General features: G+C 38.9%; 1 protein-coding gene across 1 annotated transcript in view; it reads right to left on the bottom strand.

Moving 5' to 3' along the window:
- Positions 1 to 13380: 13380 nt before the first annotated feature.
- Positions 13381 to 25886, bottom strand: part of LOC117268056 (MBT domain-containing protein 1-like) — a 28850-nt gene continuing 16344 nt past the window's right edge. The window contains exons 10-18 of the mRNA XM_033644214.2: positions 25691 to 25826; positions 25008 to 25063; positions 22667 to 22771; positions 22435 to 22582; positions 20592 to 20674; positions 19249 to 19486; positions 17815 to 17886; positions 17152 to 17340; positions 13381 to 15046 (exon numbers count right to left, since the gene is read on the bottom strand). Of these exons, the coding sequence (XP_033500105.1) occupies positions 14940 to 15046; positions 17152 to 17340; positions 17815 to 17886; positions 19249 to 19486; positions 20592 to 20674; positions 22435 to 22582; positions 22667 to 22771; positions 25008 to 25063; positions 25691 to 25826 (1134 nt within the window). The 3' untranslated portion in view covers positions 13381 to 14939. The remainder of the gene's footprint in view (positions 15047 to 17151; positions 17341 to 17814; positions 17887 to 19248; positions 19487 to 20591; positions 20675 to 22434; positions 22583 to 22666; positions 22772 to 25007; positions 25064 to 25690; positions 25827 to 25886) is intronic.

Here is a 25886-nt window from a genome sequence, read left to right as displayed (position 1 = left end):
GGCTGGGCAGCCGCATGTTAGCGCTAACATTCAGCACGTTCAGTGTGCCCCATGTGACTGACGTACATTGGAAGCACCCCCCCCCCCCCCCCCCGCTTTCCTCTTTGGTTCATCCCCAACCCACTCCCACATCCACATCCATCCCAGTCAGAATTTCAAACAGATTTAACAGAACAACTTCACCATGGACCAATAGCAACCCCAAAAACTTAGTTCCCCTCACACCTGCTCCACACTCACCACATTGTAATGATGAGCGCACGTTCGGCACAGACATTAACCTGGCCATGCTGAACATGCACTCTCTTTAAATAAAACTTTTATCATAAATGACCTGATTTTAGACAACAAGTTGGACAGTATTCTTTTAACAGAGACATGGCTTGGCACTGACGCACCTGTTGTTCTCACCGAGGCCTGCCCACCAAATTTTAATTTTTTATTTTCTACTAGGGGGGGTAAAAAAGGAGGCAGAACTGCTTCAGTCACTAAAAATTCACTGCACTCTACTGAAGTTTCTTTTAACAGCTACACATCATTTGAGTATCATGCCTTTGTTTTTAGTAGCCCTCCTATTCTTTGTATCACAGTTTACAGACCACCACCATTCCACCTCTTTTATCACTGATTTTTCAGAACTATTAACAATCATACACACCACCTATAACAGAATTTTAATAACTGGTGATTTTAATTTACATGTTGATAATACCTCGGATCCAATGTCCAGAGAATTTTTAAACCTTTTAACCTGCATGGATTTTAAACAGCACGTCACACAGCCAACTCACAACAGAGGACACACCCTGGACCTGGTCATAACCTATGGCCTGTCCACTGGTGTGTCCTCTGTTGTTGACCTGGCTGTGTCTGACCACTACTGTGTGTATTTTAACATCACCAGTTTTAGCCATCAGGAGGCCCCGGTGAGAACGGTGAGGAAACGCTACCTAACTTCTGAAGTGGCTGCAAATTTTTATCGAGATTTTACAGAGCACTCCTGCTGAAATTTTGCCTGCACCCTTGTGATTTTATTGTGGACAATTTTAACAGTAAATTAAAGTCAACACTTGACTCAGTGGCTCCACTTTTAACCAAAACCATAAAAACAAAACCTACACCCCCATGGAGAAATGATAATGTCAAAAAACTGAAAAGAAAATGCAGGAGTGCAGAGAGGAGGTGGAGAAAAAACAAACTGACAGTTCATTTTGAAATATTACGCAAACAACTCAAAACCTACAATAAAACAGTCAAACAGGCAAGAATATCCCACTTTTCAAAATTCATTTCCGATCATAAAAACAACCCCAAATTTCTTTTCTCCACCTTCGATCTTTTAACCAGCACCAATTTTAATAAACCATCCAACATATCAACAGATGCCCTCTGCGAGGACTTTGCAGACCACTTCAGAAGTAAAATCGATGATATCAGATCCAGTCTTTTATCCCAACAGAATGTAATTTTTAACACACCTGAACAGTTGCTTTTACCTGAGGAAACACTGGAGAGTTTTGCCCTGGTTGATGCAAGGACACTTGGTCGAGTTTTCTCCCAGGTAAACCCAACAACCTGCCTTTTATATCCGATTCCCACATCACTTTTAAAGACATTTTATGGATTCTTTGAGGAACAGATTTTAAATATAGTGAATTACTCTCTTCAGATGGGTGTCTTCCCCGCTGCCTTCAAAACGGCAGTGGTGAAGCCCCTTCTGAAGAAGAGTAATTTAGATCCCAACATTTTTAATTACCGACCTGTATCCAACTTACTGTTTTTAAGTAAGATTTTAGAAAAACTGGTTTTTAACCAAGTAAATGATTTTTTAAAAATAAACAGTATTTTAGAGAAATATCAATCTGGTTTTAGGATGAACCACAGTACCGAGACAGCCCTTTTAAAGATTTTAAATGATATCTGGTTGAATGTTGATTCACAAAAACTCACAGTCTTGGTACTACTGGATCTAAGCGCCGCCTTTGATACAGTAGATCACCACATTTTATTAAACAGACTCAGAAACCTGGTGGGCCTCTCTGGTACTATTTTTAACTGGTTCAGCTCTTATCTCACAGATCAATGTTTCTTTGTAAGTATGGATACATGTTCCTCCAGAACGCATGAAATCAGGTGTGGGGTGCCCCAAGGGTCAATTTTAGGTTCAATTCTTTTTAACCTATACATGCTTCCTCTTGGGGACATCATCAGGAGGCACGGCATCAGCTTCCACAGTTACGCAGATAACACACAGCTGTACATCGCCGTGTCTCCTGATGACACAAAGCCAATTGATACCCTTTTTAACTGCATTTTAGATATTAAGTCATGGATGGCAGTGAATTTCCTACAGCTTCACCAGGACAAAACAGAGGTTTTAATTATTGGTCCTGAAGGCCAGAGAGAGAAACTTTTACCAAAACTACAAGATTTTAAACCTTCACAATGTGTAAAGAACCTGGGCGTCATTTTTGACTCTGAGCTTAGTTTTATTCCACACATCAAAAATGTAACAAAGACAGGTTTTTATCATCTTAAGAATATAGCCAGAGTCCGCCCGTTTCTCTCTCAGGCTAACACGGAGGTGCTGATGCATGCTTTTATCTCGTCGTTTAGATTACTGTAATGCCCTGCTGTCTGGTCTTCCCAAAAAGACCATCTCTAACCTGCAGCTACTCCAAAACTCAGCTGCACGAGTGCTGACGAGGACCAGAGGACGGGAGCACATTACACCAGTTTTAGAATCGCTGCATTGGCTCCCCGTGTGTTTCAGGATCGATTTTAAGGTTCTTTTATTAGTTTTTAAATGTCTTAACGGCCTTGGGCCATCTTATTTATCTGACCTGCTTTTATCATATCAACCCTCGCGGATCCTGAGGTCCTCCGGCACCAGCCTTTTAATTGTTCCAAGAGTTAGAACAAAAACCCACAGGGAGGGTGCATTCAGCCATTATATCCCTCACTTATGGAACAGCCTGCCGGAGAGCATCAGGACTGCAGAGACTGTTGATGTTTTTAAAAGGAGGCTCAAGACTCACCTTTTTAATTTAGCATTTAACTGATTTCTTTTACTCTTTTAATTCTTCTATTATATGTTCTTTTTACTTTCTAATGCTTTTAAATGATTTATTTTTAAATCTTTATGCATTTTAGTTTCTAAATCTTCATTTATTTATTTATTATTATTAATATTATTTTAATCTTTAAATCTTTAATTTTTCCTAATCTTACATTTTTATGTATTTTATCATTATTTTATCTCATACTTGTTTTATCTTATCATATTGCCTTTTAGTTTTTAGCTCCAGTGTTTCCTCATGGGGGACCGGTCTGCCCGCAGGGACGTCGCCCTGGAGATCCCTCAGGCCCAGGGGACTGGGGGGCTCTGCACCATGTGTGGAGTCCACCCCGGTCTGTCTGGGTCGGGCTGGTCTCTGTGGCGGCGCTCCCTGTGGCCGTAGGCTGTAGCGCCTCTCAGTGTGGATGAGCTCCCTATAGGTGGTTCTTTCCTCACCTGGTTCCTCAGTGCCCAGCCATGTTATTGACTATATTGACTCTGTGTGTGTGTGTGTGTGTGTGTGTGTGTGTGTGTGTGTGTGTGTGTGTTTGTATGTGGGGGTGGGAGGGGCGGGTTTTCAATATGTATGAATTATTTTTGTTTGTTTTTATTCTGTGAAGCACTTTGTGCTGCATTTTTAATGTATGAAAAGTGCTATACAAATAAAGTTTGATTGATTGATTGATATTACAAGCATTATATCAGTACATACTTTGTAATTTACATTTTTTCTTGTGACATCAAATGACATCTCAACCAATTGGTAGAGGCCTATATTTAAAAGACTGTGGGGTCTGTTAAAAAAGACACTGATTTTTGTCATTATTGTCCTAAGGAAAAAAAAAGCAAAGAAAAAATGTCCACGCTTTTTTCTTAGTATAAGCATTACAGTTATTTTTTATTAATGACCCTGACACTGTTGGCTATTGATTTGTCAACTCCCATCATTCATAAATTTATTGTTTTGCATTTGTTTAATACTGGCTTCACCACTGCTGCAAAATTGTATCGGGTATTGGCAATCACACAAGGTGACAATAGAACAATGAAGATCCCCGAACATTTTAGCTGAAACTTCATACTAAAATAAAACATATAATCAATCCTACAAGTAAAACAATAACTTGAAAAAACCCCATTATTTTCTTATAATGTCTTTATTGCATAAAAATGTAAAGTGAGTCATCTAAATGTAATAATTTCTTCACAATCATGCTGCCAAAAATTGCACAATGTATTAAAAAAAGCTTCATGAAAGTTAACATCATTACATAACTACATTTCTTTTGTCATACACTTACAGTATATAGATGTCTATCTATATAGAGATTTTTTTTTAAAAACATTTGTGTGTTTTAATGAGCTCAGTACGTCGTGTCCACAGCACGAACATGAGGACCAAATGGACATTTACAATATTGGCAAGTTTCCATAAATCTCATCAGTGTGGGACACACAGATTCCATTATCAACTTCTTTTTATCCAATGGCATGTGTATTTAAAACATACATAAATAAAACTTGCTTAGCTTTAGGCTCAATGAAAATGATCTTTTTATTTTTATTTTTGTTGGCTCTGTCCAGCAGGTTTAGAAGGCTACCTGTGAAGTAATGTAAAATCTGCATTTACACATTGGAAATGTCTGTAACAAGAAAAAACGACAAAAGCTTGATAATTTTACCATTTTAACATGAGAGCTGTACCACAGGAAGATCACATTCAAATAATGTAAATAAACTCAAGTCGCCATGAGAACCCAAGATTAGCCGTGGCTACTAACAGTTTTGTCAGGTTTGTAAAACATCCTGTGATGTCAAGTAAGAACTTTTCTCTGATCATTATTTCATCTTTTTTTTTTTTTTTTTTGAGATCATGAATCATCTGCAAACTTTTTGAGTTCTAGGGTACAAATCATGGATTTCTTTGTCTGAAAATTAATCTATGCACTGATCAAGAGTGGGTTGATTTTCCACAGGTCTGTTTGCGATTGGGTCCATAATTTTGTCCCAGAGCCAAACCTGATCTAGTTTTGGCTTGAATCTAACAATTAGTAACTGCTCAAACTACTAATCCTAAAATAATAAACTCATGACTCTGACTAAACACCAAAACTTTTCCAATTTTGTACCCAAGACTTGTCTAAGACTCCTTTTATCAAGACAATTCATGACCTTGTACCTGACTCAAGTCCAAACTTTTTACCCAATCCAAGATCTCTAACATTATAACTTTGAACTCTTGACTATGACTGGACTGAATGGAACAACTCCATGAAGACAGAAAATGATGATCACCGTTACACTATCTTTGATAAATACAGAAAACCTTGGAATACATACAGGATTCAGTCAAAAACCGAAAAGCAACCACAGCTAATCTTGCTTTCCAGACTCACTGCAACATTATTTTTGTCTTTGGGTCCCAAACCACAGTCTACGAAAACACTGCCGGTTAAGTTAAGTCACTTTAAACCCACTGAAAACCTATAAATCCCATGACATCCTCCTGCCCATTGCTGATGTACACACAGAACATCAAAACCTGACAAGGAAGATCGCAGAATTCAAGGATTTAAATCATTGATTGCGTCACAGCATACATGAATCCTTGAACTGAGATACTGTCACGTTTAAACACACATCAATCATTTTCTTCATATACAAAAATTGAAGCAGTTGCGTTCAAAATACATCTTCCTTAGCTGTTCACAGACAATCTGTCAAAATCATTCCATAAAAACTTTATCAAACTTGTATCACGAGATAGCACCATTATACAAATAAGACAGTCGGACATTATTTGAGATTCATGTACAAAAAGACAACAAACAATTGACATACAGTACACACACAGTAATGAGATTAACAAGTGTGAAATTTAAGAAATCAGCACTAGATTACTGAACAAGATGCTCAAATTGATGCGTGCACACACTTGAGTTTAAAACACACACGCACACACTCAACACAGTGAGCCCTATAACATTTGATTTGTGCGTTGTTATCATGCCTTTCCCTCCAGGAAAACAGGCATCTACATTAGGTCAGTCTGGAAGCCCACTATACAATAAATAGCTGAAAACTTAAACATAGGAAAAAAAAAATACTCCATACTCTGCAGAAATACTCAATACTCTGCAGATAAAATCATGAGATATCAAGTCAAAAAATCTAACTTGAAAATTCCACTAAGTAAGAATGAGGAGATATTAAGTCAAATTTATACAATACTAATTATTACTACGGGACAGTAAGTCTTATGAGATAAGTCAAAAGCATCAGACAAATCATAAATATGAGATTTCAAGTTAAAATGAGATAAGCCAAAGTTATATGATATAAAGTCAGAATTATAAAATTAGTCAAAATTATGAGATATTAAGTCAAAATTATATCATATTAATTCAATACTATGGCACAGTTAAACAGTCTTATGAGATAAGTCAAAATGATGAGATATTAAGTCAAAATTGTACTAAACTAATTCAATGCTATGGAACAGTAACAACCAGTTAAAAGTATAAGATAATTCAAAATAATAAGGTAAGTCAAAGTCATAATGATGAGATATTAAAAGGATAGTGCACCCAAAAATGAAAATTCAGCCATTATCTACTCACCCATATGCCGAGGGAGGCTCAGGTGAAGTTTTAGAGTCCTCACATCCCTTGCAGAGATCCCAGGGGAGAGTGGGTAGCAGCACAACTCCACCTAATGGAGGCTGGGCGCCCCAGATTAAAACGTCCAAAAAACACATATTTGAAACCACAGAATATCTCCATACTGCTCGTCTGTAGTGATCCAAGTGTCCTGAAGCCCCGACATAAAAAGTTGTTTGGAAAAACCTCATTTGAATTGTTTTTAGCCTCATTGTAGCCTGTAGCTCTGACTGCCTCTGTTTACACCGAGCTCACGTGTGCGTGCTTGCGCGCGAGTCCAGTGAAAGCACGTGAACACACATGAAGGCGATGCCCATGTCCCACGGTCTTGCACAAACGCACACAGGTGAGCGCAGTCCACAGAGAGGCAGTTAGAGTTACAGGCTACAGTGAGGCTAAAAACAGAGTTCAAATGATGTTTTTCCCCCCAAAAAAATTACGTCGGGGCTTCAGGACACTTGGATCACTACGGACGAGCAGTATGGAGATATTTTGTGGTTTCAAATATGTGTTTTTTGGACGTTTTAATCTGGGGTGCCCAGCCTCCATTAGGTGGAGTTGTGTTGCTACCCCCTCTCCCCTTGGATCTCCGCAAGGGATGTGAGGACTCTAAAACTTCACCTGAGCCTCCCTCTGCATATGGGTGAGTAGATAATGGCTGAATTTTCATTTTTGGGTGCACTATCCTTTTAAGTCAAAAATATGAGATATTAGGTCAGAAATATGAAAAAAGCCAAATTATGGCAAAGTTGACATTATATGATAGTAATTCAAAACTATGTCAGAACAAGTCAAAAAAAATTTCTTGCGTAAAAAATATTACGAGATGAGTCAAAATTTCAAGGTAGTTAAAATTCTGGAGTAGTAAATTAGTCAAAATACTCTGCTATATTTTAAAATAATGACACAAATGGAATATAATTCCTAGGTTACTATAAAAAAAAAACACACGGTAGGCTATAGGTCGCCAAGATTACAAGATCATTGGTTTAGTCCAAATTATTAGATAACAAATCACAGTTTTATGTAAAATTGACTTACCTTGAGTATTTTAATTTTTGCCATGTCTAAATTTGTTTATCTTTTTTTCATATCTTGGCAGAAAAGGGCATCCATAGTTAAGATTACATCTAACTAGATTCAAACAGATCAGTTTAAATAAGAATGTAATTAGCAGTGTTAATTTTGGCACCTAGTTTTCTAAAGATTGTTGGCTTTAGTCACATTTTAGTTCATCTTTTGGTTTGGTTATTGTTGATTTTAGCCACCAAAAGCCAATTACATCTCAGGCTATTTGTTGTGCTTTTTAATTTATCCCAACATTCGGAGGCTCCTCACATTAGCGTAGCTGTTTTAAAACATAGTTTTAAAATGTAACCTGCTTTTATGGTTCATCTCAGCAGCTTTGTTGCTGCTTCTTGTCTAATTTTCCCGACGACTGAATATTTAGTCCATAAATCTTTTATTTCTTCCTTCTATGACTGGCAAAATAGCTAACTTTACTAGCTTAGACGTGATAACTGAAGAACTGAAAATTTGAGTGCAAATTGTCATACAGCTAAAACAACTTGTGAAGAGATATATTTGGATGGTAATGAGTATGGTTTTACCAGATTTTTAATATGACTTTACATTAAAATGGTTATTATCACAATTGTAATATATTTTGCCATATTTTCTCCATATTCAAAGTTACTTTTATTTAGATTGTTTAATTTTCATAGTGACAGAAAGGTCATAGTTTTCATTGACAAAATTAACACTACTAATTAGCCTAGATGACATTGTCGCTTACACTGTAGTTGCTAAGGTCTGATGTACCTGTATTGATAGCTTTGTGTTAACTAGCCAACGAACTAACTAATATTACATGCCACAGGGGACCTTCAAGGCCCCGCTTGGCCCTTGGACTACCTATTAATCACATCAGGAATGATTTTGGAGAGGTTATGATTATGGTTAATATTACTGTAAACTAATGACAACAATTCCAAGAGCTGAAATGATGAGGTTGGACCGGGACTTCAATCAAACACACAAACTAAGGACATTCAGAATTGTAATTAAAACTCACTCGCTTAATTTAAAAATGACATTACTGCCATCATATTGTCTGTACAAACTCTTGACATTTTCAGATACATACACACGTTTAGACAAAACCAACACTGAATATCACAGACAGAAAAAGCTTGAATCAAGATACCGACAATGGTAGAGCTGTTACTGTCAGCACCAACACAATCTGACACGTCACGGTCCCTGAAGTCTTTCTTCAGCCACGTCTACACTAACACAAATATTTAAGTTAAGTTTTAAAAGGCATCTTTTCTCTTAATTTTGGCCCTTGCTACACATTGAGGCTGCATTTCCATTGCAACTGAGCTTTTGTAAATTTTTCTCCATAATGGGAAAAATCTAAGAACTGTACTTGTGTTTGACAAAATAATTCTCAACACATTTTACTTGTTTCTGAGATAAGTTGGTAAGCTCAGGACAGCCATGTTGTTGACAGCTTTGAAAACAATAAAGTTGGAGCCCATTTTGAGACTTTTTTGATCAAACTGCTGTTTCTTCGAAGAAACTACCTGCAAGCTCAGTCTACTCATGTTGCCTTATGTCGCAACATTTTGTACATGTTGATGGTTTGCCATGCAATTAAACAGATTCATGGATGATCCCAGCATGATGAAATCTAATAATTCTGGTGAAAGCACATAACATAACTGGGAGGTCGAAATTTGCACTCAGTCAGCATTTTTCTACATGATACCTGAAAAACTAAGCGCCTTGCTCTGAGATGGAAGCTAACACAGACTGCTAACTTGCCAATATACTAAATACTAAATTTTATTATGTTACTATGCATGTTATGTAAATATGGGAAGGTTACTCTGCATTTTACCAGGCTACAAAGTTAGCATGTTACTATGGGGTGTGTTCGGATATACTCACTTCAAGTGCAGGAGCACACTCTGGCACAAACTAGACTATTCAGAAATTTGGAGTGCTGAGGGAATTTACCATTTGGTTATTCAGAGCACCACCTCTGGGAGCAGCAGAGTGTACCCTGGGCACTCTTTCTGGGGAAGCGGAGCAGCAGAGCACCAAGTGTGTTTAACTTAACCACTGGTTAATTCACATAGAAATAGAATGCTCTGAGTGGAGCGTCAGATTGAACTTATGAATGTGCTAGCCATGTTACCATGCTAGAATGTTATATCAATGTTAACACACTAGCAAACAGGACGTCATGTGATAGTTTAAATGTGGATAAAAAACTTTGCCAGAGTTGGGGAAAAGATAGCACCAAAACAAGGAACGTATTCTTGTCTGTATGCTCTTTAACCAAATGGGTGATGGACCCTATGCAGGACAGAAGCGTAACATGACCAAGCCCAGATGGATTCTGTGTCTGCTGAATCTGACGACATCTCCACAGATTTTTTAAAAGTTTTTTAAAAGAATGTAGTCGAGCACAGTGGTTCTCACCCAGTCTGAGGACCCCCGGGGGTTCTTGGGGGAGTTTCAGGGGGTCCCCCCAAAAATAGAGAATAGTTAATTTTACAGTTCAATTCACCACAGAAGTGATACCAATGTGAGTAGGACAGAGAGAGTCACTTTTCTGATCATAGGTTTCACTTTCACCACAGTTATTTCATATAGTTCATAACTACAGAATTGCCTAACGTGTATCAAGTTTGGGGTCCTTCACATGTAAAAGGGTGAGAGTCACTTGTCCAGCACACTACAAGAAAAACAATACAGCATAACTTTTTTTTTTTTTTTAAATCGTCAGATTCCGTTTGGGTCTGAACATGACTGAACCTTTTCCAGCTTAATGCCTAATGCTAACCATGAGCATGTATATCTAATATTTGTTTTAAATGGGTGTTAATAAGCTAACTTCGGCAAAAGTAACAATGTTAAACAGAAGTCACAAACATGAAATAATATTAACCTGTGGTGATACATGACTTAAATAAAAATATTTTTGTATAATAATATTGTTGTTAGTGTTAAATTTGAAACGTATTTATTCTCTTTATGAATGTCTAGCTCAATTAATTTTATTAATTTATTACACACTTATTCTATGTTTACCATCTGTTTTTAGAATGTGATCATCTTTACCACTTTTTTTTTTTTTTTTAAATATTCTCTAATATACTATTTTGTATTCCAACTTTTAAATTCTGAAGATTGTTTAAATCATTATTTAATAAACTTTTTGTGAGGTATCAATAGTTAGCAATAGAAGACGTACATAATTACTCTTAGCTGCTAAACTGCTATCAGTTTGTTGAACAACTCCATGAAGTGTTTTATTTGTCCACAGTCTGACTCTGTACATATCATTTCCTCATCAACACCCTGCTTCACATTCATATAGTTTCACACATGTAACCACTGAGCTGCCCAGTATAAACACGCTGGTGACTACTGAATAAATCCCAGTACAACTTTTAATTAGATATTTAAAAAAAAAACAAAATGGGGAGTTTAAACATGAGCCTTAAAATCAGGGGTCCGTTTCACAAAGCAGGTTCAACAAACTCTGAGTCTAATTCTGAACTCTGAGTTGATCTACTCTGAGATAGGAAACTCTGAGTTTCCGGTTCCAGAACAGCTGATTTGAATCAGTTTAATCAACTCAGAGTAGTTTCACCTGGAGTTAAGCGCGTGCACCACAACTATAAAAAGCCAGCATCAATGGAGCCCCGATTCTACGAGTCACCATGGCAACGGGGACGGGGAGGGCGTTTTTCACCCCACTAGAATTAGAAATCTTAATGCGCTCATACTGCGAGTTTGAACACGTTTTCAAAAAGAAGTGCAACACCGCTGCAGCTGCAAAAGAGAGGGAGACGGCGTGGGAGAATGCATAAGTTTAAAGTCCTTTGCAATCACAATAATATTACAGGGGAAAACTGCTTGAATGGTAGCCTATTAATTTATTTCTTTTAGGTGTAATCCCGCAGGGGAGAAGCGCACTTGGCAGCAGTTTAGGATGAAATATATAAACATTGTTCAAACAGGTAAGACCTCGGCATAATCTCATGGGGGTACTTCATTTTGATCATGTTTTACATTGTAAAGTAAATATTAAGTGGCTGTTTGACTGTGCAGTTGTTTTATCCCCAACATAATGCTGTTTTCACACACATAAATGTCTTCTCATCTATATCATGTTCTGTTAAATAATTAAGCCTATTTAAACTAACACAGACTTCTACTCAGCCAACAGAAAGAAGGCAGATGCCCGTAAAACGAGCACACTTTTCTGACCGCCCTGCATACAGCTGCCTTACTCAAGTGCTCAGTGTCTCCGACATTGTACAAAAAACTTCCATTTGCAAAGAAACACAGCGCATTTTTATACAGTATGAGCGCAACACACAATATCTGCTGGGATGTGAGAGCATGACTACGATTGGTAATGTTGCAAATGTAAGGACGGATTAGGTTGTGTATGTAGATGATGGACTGTGACGTGAAACGGTACAGCTCAAAAAGATAATTGTGTGGAAATGCTAGAACATCTATGCGCGGTCTGATAACCATCTCCTGACGAATATTTAATTCTCTGCGCAGTAATGCTGCACCTTCATCCACGGGATCGTTATCAAAAGGACATGCCATGTTAGTGAAAAAAGTCGCCACCTACTGTGCCTAATGGACTTCTAATATACTGACTCTGATTTTTTTAAATGATTTTTTTAAATGACAGACGGCAGAACTAGGCTACGCCAAAACTCGCCTGCTGACTGAATGAATGAGGAAATCAAATGGAATGTATGGCTCTGAAAGAGGGCGGAGACAGAGAGAAACTCAAGGTTCATTGAGAAAAACCTGGTCCCGACCAGGTTAGGTTCATAGAGTCTGTTACTACGGTAACTGACCGAGAGCTTAAGTTACCTCTCTCTCTGAAACAGGCTAGAGTTACTCCTCTTTCTCTGGTTTGAGTTACCTCCCTTTTTGAAACGGAAAACTCAGAGTTTCCCTCATTTCAGGGTTAACAGACTCTGAGTTTTCACTAAACCTGCTTTGTGAAACGGACCCCTGGAGTCTGACTTTCTAACCTCCCACTGCAGCAGCTAAAAAACACGGAAACTAAAAATCTTGTTTGAGTATCAAAAAATGTCAAGTATAATGCTGCAAAATTTTCAATACCAGACAATACCTGAGTTTCTGACTGATACCAAGGGGATATTTTCGATACTAGGCGTAGGTCTACTTATTTATATAGACAAACAACTTTGTGCCTTTAACTAATTGCAAGCTGTCTTACTATAGTTTTGACCTTTGAGGGAACTGAGAGCCGGAGAGTCAAAAACAGGAGGCTAAAGTAATTTATTAGCTGTGTTGCTAACATCCAGTTTTATTTCACTTTTCTGTCAGAGTATAAACTGCTACCAGAACAGAGACATGGTTTTCACACAGCTGGGAGTCAAAACATCTCTTGAACAATCTGTGCATGGTACTGATGTGCACCATGGTATGGTGCACATCAGTGCTCCAGCTTGTGGGCAGTGCTAAGCTTTCAGCTCGACTGTTTCTGAGCTGGGTTATAAACTTTCTTCAGTACACTAAAATAAGTTTCTAACTATATATTTTTTAACGATATTTTTTGGGGCATTTTTGCCTTTAATCAATAGGAAAGCTGGGTGTGAAAGGGGGAGAGAGAGGGAATGACATGCAGCAAAGGGCCACAGGCTGGAGTCGAACCCAGGCTGCTGCGGCAACAGCCTTGTACATGGGGCGCCTGCTCTACCACTAAGCCACCGACGCCCAAAGTTTCTAAATATGTTTAAGGCCAGAAATAGGCAATGCAATAAAAAAAATTTCATTCATATTTGATCAGCGCTACCTAGTTTGACCATAGTTTACAAGCAGTGACTGTCATCACTGACAGCTGCATTAGAGACTCTGGCTCTGATCGGTCATTTCTTTCACATGTGGTATTGCCATTATAAGCAATACGAGCAGAAAATGAAGAGCTAAAATCTTCTGAAAATGTGGTGAAAAAAGGCAAAAAATGGTATTATTTAATAAGGCACTGGTCCTGAAACTCAAATATTGAACTGGCCCCAGTATTGAAAAGTTTGAAGTACTCGACCGACGTTAATCTCTTATTGCAATCATTTGACCGTGCATTTATTGCAACTACTGTGACAGAGCCCTGTAGCTATGACTGAACTGGTGTTTGGAACAAAGTGTATCTCTCCTGACATGGAGGATGTCTATGTAAAAAAGAATTTTGGTAAAACACCTTAAGCCAAACTACACTCACTTTTGACTGCTTTTAAACTTTCCTCCAAACTGATACTGCACACACAACAATATACAACATACTGCAGCTATACAGCTACAAGATTATGTGGCCTCCTCAACACGACTTTGTCACAGACTTTCAGCATTGGTTTAAAAAAACAAAACCAGTAACTGCCGTGGCTCTTGTTGGCTGGTTTCTTGTCTTGTGGCATCCTGACAACTCGTCAATCCAGAATCTAAACCACAGCAATCACACACACACACACACACGTACAAAGTTTTTAAATGACTGCTAATCTCAACATGACATTACACAGCATCTTGTATTAATATTAACGTCGAGTTCTGACCCTCGAACACACCACATGAACACCTACAAACAACAAAGATGTTCCTGTTGAAAAATCATAATACAAAAGTTTTCTTATCGTGTTGTCTTTTTTTCCCCCCATGTTGACTGTTTTTTTTTTTTCTAAGAGGAACAAAATGTGAGTAATGCTACTGTCTTGGACGTGCCTGTCCTCCTTTGTTTTAACCTGTATTTGTTTTTGTATTCTGGTTTTCTTCACCCTCATTTCTCAGTGAGGAGTCAAAAGGTGCGTTCAGACCAAATGCAAATGAAAGACGTTGAAATGTTTCAACTTAAGCAAAAAAACTGCGTGATGCTGAGCTGTGAAACCGTCTGTTGCCGCCTTTGGGCAACAGGAGCTCTATGACTCAACACCAGTACTGTAACAACAAAAAACGAGAGGGCTTGGAGAAGTGAGCCAAGCTGACCTAAGTGAAGTGCATCATTTAGCTAACAACATGTAGCATGTCTAAAGTTTGTCCAAACAGATTTCAAAAAAATCTGATTTATCACAGTAGATGCGTTTGATGAGTTTTGAAACTCATAAATATAGAGACAGATGGAGGGAGAGATAGAGGCAGAGAGGGATGGATTAGGCCTACTGGTCCTGGTTGGTGAATTCTCCAGAAGATCCGTTTGTTTCTGTTTCAGTCCTTTCAGAAGATAATTCAGTTCCTTCTACGTTCTCTTCTTTAATCTGTGAACCTGCAGAAGCAAAACACAACATTTAGAAGCTCTTTCCACAAAGACTGGACTACTCTTGCTGAGATCAACATGGACATTGACTGGCTCACAGGTCCTCAAAAAGTTTTAAACCACATATTCAAAATAATCAGTTTGAAACTTAATTGGGTGACACCGTAGGTTGTGAGACACATCTTCATTTTTGTAATGCAAAATACCAAGTAATATTTAACAAGCTAATTATTTTGAAGAAATATTAAAACAATGAACCATAACATAAAATATAAAAAAAGGAAATTTAATAAAATAATAATTGGGGAAAATAAAAGTTGCCATTGTGCAATGTGAGTAGTTGTTCACACAATATATTACATGTTTGCTTACACACTCTTTTAAATTGCTATATTAGGGGTGGGGGAAATAATTAATACACCATAGTATCGCAATATTTTGTGTGGCAATATTGAACGCCAAGTATCGATCTTTTATTATATACATTATTAATTTTTACAATTACACATTTTAATACTACTTTTGGCACTAGAATAATAAAATCAGCTGCCTTTTCAGTCCACTAGATGGTGCTGATGTTTTTTTCCTGGTGAGGTCAGGAGAGGTCTCAGTCAGCGGCATTTGGCAGGAAGTTCATCAAAACAAAGATGGAGGCACTGGAGAAATAAATTAGAAATGTGCAGTCTGCGTTAAAATCAAATGTCTGGACTTACTTTGGATTTTTTACACAGAAGGAAAGGAGGACTTGGATATGACACATGAGATTTGCAAGCAGTGTCATATGAGAATTAAAATACTGGAAATACTACTAGCATGGCTAACCTCACACTGCACCATCCAGAGATAGCGTTAGCCTCTGACAGCCAATCTAACGCTAAACCCACTCCACCAAAAATCAATCAATACAGGACACACTCAGCTTGACAAAACTACCATCCAACTCTGAGCAAGCTAAGAAAATAACACACTCCATCACCTACTTCATGTGCAAAGACCTGTGTCCGTACAGTGTTGAAAACGAAGGCTTTTGTTACATGCTAAAAACTCTGGAACCAGGTATGTGACTCCATCCTGATGTGTTTTCACCAACACAGACCACAGAGAAGTGAAGCATAACGCTGAGGAATCTTTGAGTAAAGCAGAAAGGGTGGCATTGACTTGGCTTCAAGGTCAGTGGATTCATATGTGACTATAACGGCACATTATCTCACAGAGGACTAGTGACGGCTGTCTCATGTCCTGCAAAGCACAAGAATGGGGGGGATTGTGGTTGTAACAAATGCTTCTAACATGGGTGTTGCCATTCAGTTAGTGGGATACCTGCATGTGAAGTGTTTCACTCACACACTTAATCTAACCTTGCAGAGAGAATTCAATCTGCCAACGGTTGAGTTTGTCAGCTGTTTGCAGCATTTGACAGGTTTTATGACAGACGAACAGACTGAAAACTTTATGTTATGAGGTAAAACTGATGTTGACAAACTTTTCCTTTGAGGAGATAACTTGCACTTAGAAAAAAAGGTAATTAATTACAATATATTGTATCACAATGCTCTGCATATTGCAATATCGCAATAATATCGAATCATGATAATATCATATTGTGGGTCCTCTGGTGATTCCCAATTCAAGGCTATACCAGTGGTGGAATGTAACATAGTACATTTACTCAAGTACTTTGCTTAAGTACAAGTTTGAGCTACTTGTAGTTTACTTGAGTCTTTACTTTTAATGCTATGCTATACTACTACTGCAGTACATCTCTACACCACAGAGGGAAATATTGTACTAATGTATTGTAAATATTGTTCAGTGATGATTAACGAAGCTGCTGCTGTCAAACTGAGCGCAGTACTCCTGTATGACAATACAGTCCAACACTGCAACGGCTCTGAATGATATCTGTGAGACTTCCTACTTTTTCATTCAACTGGATGAGTCCAACGACATGGCCAATTGTGCACAGCTTATGGTCTGTGTGCTACATCAGGGAGCTTGACCTCCAGGAGGAGTTTTTATTCTCTGCACACTGTTTTATAAATGAGACCTCTGAATACTTCCTCCCCCTACTAACTATTTCAACAATGTGTGTGTTTTTATCTGTGTGTGTGTACCTGCCCCCCCCTCAGTGTTCGGGCTGCTCTCTGGGTCGGCAGAGGGGGGCTGGGCCGCTGAGGCAGGCGTAGGGGGTGATGGGTAATTGGGTGGCGTCTCATTCTCGTCTCCTGATAGGCTCCTGGGGATGCCCGTTACCATGCCGCCGGAGAGACTGACAGGTCGCTTAGCAATAGGCAGCTTCCTCTCTGAAGAGAGGAAGGTAAAGTTAAAAAATAACAGGTAGTAATAGGCTTGATGTGGGCTTTTGTAAAATAATTATAATTATTAGTGATGTTTTTGTATTTGTCCAAATCTAAAATGAAATTATTTTAGTCTCTGTGATTCATGATTTGGTCCTTATTCAATAAAGATACTTTTGTCAGTTTTATTTTAAGTGATTATATTCTCTACTGAAAACAGAATTACTTTATTTTTTCTAAACATAATATTGGAAACATTTCACATTTTTATGAATTTTCCTCAGAACAGAGGAAGGTCAACTCACCAGGGCTCCATAGATGAAGACGTAATACAACATATATTTACCATAAAGATATTCTCACTCTCAATCTATAAACACAGATTAGTGGAATAAACTCAAGTTTTTTTTTCACTTTGACCCAGCTGATTGAAACTGCAGGGTGTTTCCATTCTGTGTCATTTGTGCTTCAAAGACTTACTTTTCTTTTGTCCTTTGTACTGCTGAGACTTCTTCCTCTGTTTGGAAGCTGCTGACTGTAGTTCTCTGGAGCCTGAGACACACAAACACATATATTTTATTTTATATTTGTATTTAAAGGAGCTTTATACAACACTCAGAGCATTATTACAGCAGCAAACCACTATTTGCTATGTAAAGATATAGTAGAGTAATGGCGTCCTGCACAGAGAAAGTCACGCTCCCTCTGTGTGAGTTGTAATCCAAACTTCTCTGTGGTTTGTTGTGATAAGTCAGTCCAGCCATGTGTGCATGTGAGTGCATGTGAGTCCCTATGTATGTATCTCACTAGGTAGCTAATCACTGTTGCTTTACAATGGGCTCATACATGCTGATAGGGAAGGCACTGACTAACTACGTACATTTATACAAGTACTGTACCTAAGTACAGATTTGATTTGTCAAATTTATCTGACAGCTTTAGTTACTTTACAAGTCAAGATTTACAAACAAAACACATGAAGAACATACAAAACATGATGCATTGTAAAAAGAAAAAGAACCTACCCAACTTTATATAATTAAATATAATTATCTGAAAATTGAGCCTAAAATACAAGTCAATCAGGTAGTTGATTACTCAATTATCAATTTTTTTTTAGCAGCGACTCTTTTGATAACTGATAAATCATTTTTCATGCAAAAATGTCAAAAACATTTCATAGTTTCAGCTTCTGTGCAGTACTTGGGCAAATGCACCTTGAGTTACATTCCACCACTGTACGTCAATAAATACAACTTTAAAGAAAGTAATTACATATTCAAGACCTAGGATGAAACTTAAGGCGTGTGTGTATGTATGTGTGTGTGTGTGTGTACTTGTACTTGCTACATAGTGAGGACTGACACATGTTTTTAACCAACAGAGTGAGGATATTTTTGAAAAGTGAGGACACTTCGGCCAGTCCTCGCTTCTTCAAAGACCTGTTGAAAGATTAAAGCTGATAACACACTGATGCTGCTGCTATGCTGCACATCATGTGATGCACGTTAAATGCTGCCCCTAGCACACACTGGATGCATTGCGCAGCACCTCGTCAACAGAAGACCACACAAAGTTATTACTACATCTGAAAGCTCTGTACATTCTCCATCTTTGCATTAGCTTTAAATCACATGTGGGGAGCCCCTAATTAAACTCGATTTCTCACCTGAGGAGCCGATCTCCAGAGCTATGACTGGCTAGGCAATATCTTTTTGGCCATTGTATTAATAATGTTGGGGCTGTGGGTCGTTTAGCTTGGGATATTTTTTGACCTCAACAACAAGTCTCTCTTCATCACACAGGAGACAGCAACAGCTAGATTCGTGATGGTTAGGAAATGCTTTGTGTTAATGAGGGTCCTCACAAAGATATAAGAACAAATTTGTGTGTGTGTGTGTTCATGTGTATTACCTGCATTAACAGCAGGAGGCTGCAACTGGTACCCGGTCAGCTGACACCAGCCAACTGGGTACAGGTCAGGTGACTCACAGTCCACCCACTGATCGTACTCGTCCTCCCAGCCATCAAAGTGTATACGTAGCAACCGGTGGACAATGCGGGTCACAGTGGCAACGCAGACCAGCCTTGGCTCCATGAGGTCCACAGCCTCCAGCTTCATGCCGGGCCGGAAACCGTGATTAGGGACGTCCTGATGGAGGAACGAAGACAGATCAAGGTTTATTAACACAGCAGAGAAAATCTGACCTTTATTGTTACGTAAAACTACATTTATACAGCAAACATATCTTCATGTTTCTTCATTTTCAGTCTCTGTTTTCACATCACACATGAGTATGGTGTTGCTCCAACCTAATTGTAAAACATTTTACGGTTTTAATTAAATAAATGCAAACAGAACATAAAAATATGTCCTTTTTTTGCACAAGCTAAAGTTCAGAGGCTTACACTGTGTTTATTGTTGGGTTCTTAAGTACCAAATTATATGAAAACATACAAAAATGTGATACCATAGTATTATTTTGGTTTTAAGAATTTAAATACATATTTACCAAAAAATAGTATACATATATACATATATATATATATATATATATATATATATATATATATGTACAATTTTGGAAATTTTATTCCTACTACATTGTCGATATTTATCTTTTTAATTTCTTATTCTGCCAGTAATGAATAAATAATAACACTAAATCGAGTTTTAGAAACAAGACAGGATTATTTTCAGAATAAGAAATTAAAAAATTGAATATTGCCAACGGAGTTTGAGATTCCTGCAATTAAATAGTAAAGTATTATAGTACTTAAAAAGTACAGTCTAATTGAAAATAAAATACACAAATTCAAAGTGGACCTCAAAGAAATATGAGTAAATTAATGCTGCATGTGTGTGTGTTTAATTCTATTGATTAGATCCTATTGATTAATTTGACATTTTTTCTGTCTGAATTTTAACACCTCTGGACCTTGTTGGAAAAAACGTTCACATCTCAGCTCTTGTGATTTTGTTTAAATAATCATGACTCTATTCAATCAAAAGAACATAACTGGCGTCTTCTGATTGTTTTTGTCGTCTGACCAACAGCCCAAAGAAAATCATTTACAATGATGTAAGATCAATTTACTAAAATGTGTGACAAACACAAGCAGCAAATCCTCACATTGAAGAAGCAGGTACCATCAACATATTTGATACTTTTTTTTGAAAAGCGACTTCAACTACCATATGATCATCAAATAGTTGCAGGTTAGTTTTCTGTCAATTGACAAGTATTTGGTCTCACCTTGTTGAAGAGGCCAACAGGAGCTGCAACAGACTTGGTCTCCTTCAGATACTCGAACCATCTGAAGGGAAGATTGGTGTAACCTGAAAACATGAAAACAAGACAAGGTCAGACCTGCTGTTCTTCCTCTCGTTATTGAGGTCAGTCCATTCCAAAATATTCAGGAGGAAACCAGCTGTGTGATATTATGTAAAACTTTAAAGTGCAAAGAGAAAACTTGCTCTTCTTTCAAATGGTTAAATTATGTTTTAGTAAAGAAACAAAATACAAGAACAGGTGATGCCATTTTCACTTCCGCTGCGAGGGTCCAAAGGACAGAGGGATGTAGTATGCTGTAATGCCCTGTGAGGCAAATTGTGATTTGTGATATTGGGCTTAATAAATAAAATTGATTGATTGATTATTCTCTCATTCTTTTGGGCTTACTTACAGCGCCCCCTGCCCGGACCTCGCCGCTTCCCAGGGCCACGGGACACAGTATCTCTGCGCCTTCTCTTCCCCTCAGCCGGGGAGGGACGGGGCCCCCTGCTCCCGGCGTGACTGTCGACCGGGGTGGACTGTCCTCAGTGCGCCTCAACCGCGCCGTCGCCATGGCGGGGACCAGCCCACATACAACAGGCGCTAGGGGTCAGCGGCGATGTCGGCAACCCATCCGACCCATCTTGAAACACGGACCTAGTCCGTCTAACGTGCGTGTGAGTCAGAGGGTCTGGTCGAAACCCCATGGCACAATGAAAGTGAGGGCCAGTGCGTGCCGGCTGAGGTGGGATCCCGGCCCTATAGGGCTCTGGGCGCACCACCTGCTTCTTGCACCATCTAGGCTATTAAATGTTTTGCCCTCAGTGCCCTCCTCCTCAAGCCATGTCCACCTCCATTTATTTTTCACCCCTCTCTCCAGTTCTGCTGTATTAACACTGGGTTTAATATATTTTGCTTCCATCTCTCTGCCCTGCTCTACTCTACTTCAACACTACTTAGCTCTCTCTCTCTACTCTACCAGTAGACTACCACATCCACCTATTGCACAAAACGCACACGGCATGCTGTTTTCTCTCTGTGTACGATAGCTGGCGGTCAAGCTAACACAAGCTAATCATTTAAATGCAGTTCAATTGTTCATTTCTGTTGCACATTCATCAGGCTGTAACGGACACCTTAACAACATGTGCTTGGAAGTAGTGTGTGTTGAAACCCTGTCCATGTGTGTGTGTGTGTGTGTGTTTGCTGTTTTTAGACCCTCTCCACTCAGCTCTTATTGGCCAGCTGAGTTTGATAACACTATACTATTGGCGGAACTACCCATGTGCTTAGCTGAAAATCAGAAGATGATTCCTTCAGTGCTAACTTATGCCAAGTTGTTGCCACAAAAAAAAAATAAAATAAAAAAGAAATACTAGAAATGTCCGTCAAGCCGGAGTCACGGAGCCACGCCCGAGTACTTTAAGCCCTGTATGTGTGATTTTGGTGAAATGGAAAGTGAGTCAACCCTGATACTGGTGCTCAGATAAGCAAAACTGGAATGGATGTTTCATTTCCACTTGCTTAAATTCGTTAACTCAAAAAAGATGGATTATTTGATCTGATCTATTCTGATTTCTCCAGTACTGTATAATAAATGTTTCTCACAGTGATTTATTCATTTTGTTGTTGACAAAGAGTCTAAAGATTGGAATGTGAAAGATGCCTAAGTTGTTTATTTTTTTCACAGCACTCTGGTCCTGATTTGTATGAATTTATGGTGTCTTAAAGGCTATTGCGCACTGGAGATTAATATGCATGTGCATAACACCTTAATAAAAATTCATCCATTCATTGTGGTGGAGCTGTCAGTAGGCAGCTGTACCTCTGGGGGGCGTCAGCTCAATGTTGTTGATCTCACAGAAACCAGCGGGAAAGATGGAGGGAGAGGTGGAGTGATAACAGAACCAGTCTGAACCATCAGCCGCCTCTGAACCGTCAATACCGATCATCAGATACCCGTCTGCGAGGACCTGATGAGGACAGGTGACAGGTGGTTTTATCCACTGAAGGTAAATCTGGCCATCATGTTTGTGTCGCCATCAGCTGGTCCTCACCTTCCTGACTGTGGCCACGCAGATGGCAGACAGATTCAGAGGGTCGATTGCTTCCAGCTTCATCCCATCTTCAAACCAGGCACCACTCTGATCCACCTCCTTCACCTGAACAGGAACATATCACACACTGATCAGACCTCTTTTGCAAACTCTTACCTGGAGCCTGAATGCTGATTTAACCAAACAAAATATTAAAGATGACGAAGTGGAACTGGGACCAAAACTGAGAAGTCAAAGGTCAAAACTACCCAGAAAATTCAGGTGAGAGTACAAGATGTTTGTGTGTGTATTAAATACAGTACAGGTGTTAAACTGCTTTCCTGTGGCAACAACACGTTACAGACAGAAAGGGTCAACTGATTATCGGCCACAATATTCAGCATTTTTCTGATTATATGAATGTTTTTTTTTTTGTTTTTGTTTTTTTAAATTAGACAGTCCATAAAGTAAGTTAATTGAAAACTACACTACTTTCTGATGTAGCCGCCTGCCTCTGTCTGCAATCACCACTCTGTAGCGTCACCCAGTATCCTACTCACAGCACTATCTGATTGGTTACGAGTACTTGCCTATCAACAGTGAAGGCTGCTGTGCTACAGGTGGATGAAGACAAACGCAGACTGGAGCCCTGGTGAGCGAGTGGAGCTGTGTGTCAAACGTAAGGCAGCAGACATTACTGAAGTTATTGAACATCAAAATCCTCGACACTTAAGTTGCAAAAACACCCAGTGTTTCCACTGGTTATGCCTGATGTTATTAATAGTAAAGTTAGTTACTAAATATAACTTCAGTTGTGATAGCTTGAATTGCAAGGAGAGGAAGAGGGAGTTAGACGCCTGAATGCTTGGGCTGGGTATCAGTACTTGATACATTTAAGTTATCAACTGAAATAACCCAGTACCAAGAAGTATTGTAACATTTTCAGGCGAACAATAACTGCATTCGACCTTTTTTGTGTCTGGTATCTGATCCCAGGCCATCCTGACTCCCTGCTAGATCCGCAAACTTTCTGTTGCTGCCATCTCCGAAGCCGAGCAAATGGTCAGTTTGACGTCCGCTTGGTTAGCATGAGCTAACACAGGCAGCTGTGGCGAACATTCAACACTGAGCTGTTAAATGGTTCCAACAGAGTACAACTATAGCGAGGTATTTGCAAAACTGAGTAACTAGAAATGTAATAAAATATATGTGTGAAGGCTGTGTGGTCACTGATAACCTTCAGCCAACCACAAACACACACTCTAATTTTTTTTGGTGTTTGTTTGTACCAACAGAAAACAAAGATGATTATATAAGTGCATTTAATTTTTTATATTATATAAATGTACCATACAAACGATCTGTTACAAAGGTAATTGAATATTTATGATTTTAATCAGAAAATTATGCCACTGAAGCTCTGTTGGTAGACTGTTTAGACAATTTTGGTGGTTTAATTCCCCAGCTCCTCCTGCACACACATCAAAGGTTCCTTGAGCACAGCACTGAATCTCCGACTGCTCCACATGTGTGTGTGAGGGGGAAAAATTAGGTCACTTTAGATCAAAGAATGTGCCTTTTTTTAATGTAATTTGATAACCAGACAAAAATGAGTCTTTGAATACTCTGCATTTGTAAACAAACAAGGTCATAAAAATTTGTTAAGTGTTGTAACTGATGATCATTAAACATTTGTAATTTTGTCAGGAAAATATGTTTTTCACAAAACCATTTTTTTGGGCATTATTGTCCAGGTCATAAAAGCTTCCTCTTGTCTTTGAACCTAGTCTCGACATTTCTGCTTTTCTTAAAAAGTCAAATCAAAGTAAAAGCAGCAAACCATATGTATATTGAAAGTAAAACTAGACGTACAGTATTGCCTCAAGATTGTATGCCTCCACGAACCAGTCAAGTTGCACTCACAGTTAATATCCATGTCTGTGAAAACATGGATGCTTCACACACTTTTTCCCCCCGGCAGCATAAGATATATGACCTTTGACTACCAAATTCTAATCAAGTCATTCTTGAGTCAAGTGGATGTTTGTGACAAATCTGAACAAATTTCCTCATGGTATTCTTGAGATATTGCATTCACAAGAATGAGACAGACAAGTTTACAGGCGCCTTGACCTTTGACCACAAAAATCTAATCAGTTCATTGTTGAGTCCAAGTTTGTGCCACATTTAAGGGAATTCCCTCAAGGCGTTCTTGAGATATCTTGTTCATAAGAATGGGATGGGCTGACGGAAGGACAACCCAAAAATATAAAGACTGTGGCCATGGCTGCTGCCGGCGCGGAGGCATAATAAGATCGAGACTTACAGACAGGAGGACAGGTAATGTTGTTGTTGTTCTCACCTTGGCAAACAGCTGTCCAGGAGCATCCATCTGAATGCTGAGCTTCTTCGACACATCTGGGAACACACATTTTCATCTTCACCGTCAAGCTGCAGGCTTAAAGTTTTTTAAATGCAGTCTGATGACATCTCTACATGTAGCTCCACCAGTGAGACAGAAACTAACTTCCAGAGCCAGTCATAGACAGAACAACCTTCATTCATTCTGAAGCATCTGATGGAGTATTAAAACTTTTAGATTACTAAACATTGTGTAAATGTATTTGCTGGGGGTGGCAGTAGTTCAGTCCATAGGGACTTGGGTTGGGAACTGGAGGGTCGCCTGTTCAAGTCCCCGTCTGGACCAAAATATGGAGCGTGGACTGGTGGCTGGAGAGGTGCCAGTTCACCTCCTGGGCACTGCCGAGGTGCCCCTGAGCAAGTCACCGAACCCCCCAACCGCTTGGAGCGCCTGTCATGGGCAGCCCACTCTGACATCTCTCCACTTAGTGCATGTATAGGTCCAGTTTGTGCATGTGTGTGTTCGGACCTGTGTGTAATTGACAACAGAGTGAAAAATTGAATTTCCCCTCGAGGATTAATAAAGTATATAAAATAAAAAAAATTAAGAAATTAATTAATGTTTGAATTCAACGGTTTCGAGATGCAGACTTCAGTCAGTTATACTCTGAAGTTGAAACCCACCGGATCGTTTGAAACGGTGTCCTATGGATCGAGACCAGCCGATGCTGTGGATCAGAGGACTGTACATGTGACACCAGAAGTCGTCCGAACCGTCATCACACTCCTCATATACCAGACGAAGACGACCGCCGATCACCTGCCACAACACACATCATTACCACCAAAACCATTTAACACTTCTGCCATCAAATACTGG

This window comes from Epinephelus lanceolatus, chromosome 18 (assembly GCF_041903045.1).
Source record: "Epinephelus lanceolatus isolate andai-2023 chromosome 18, ASM4190304v1, whole genome shotgun sequence".
Classification (NCBI taxonomy): Eukaryota; Metazoa; Chordata; class Actinopteri; order Perciformes; family Serranidae; genus Epinephelus; species Epinephelus lanceolatus.
This window is presented reverse-complemented; position numbering and strand designations above follow the sequence as displayed.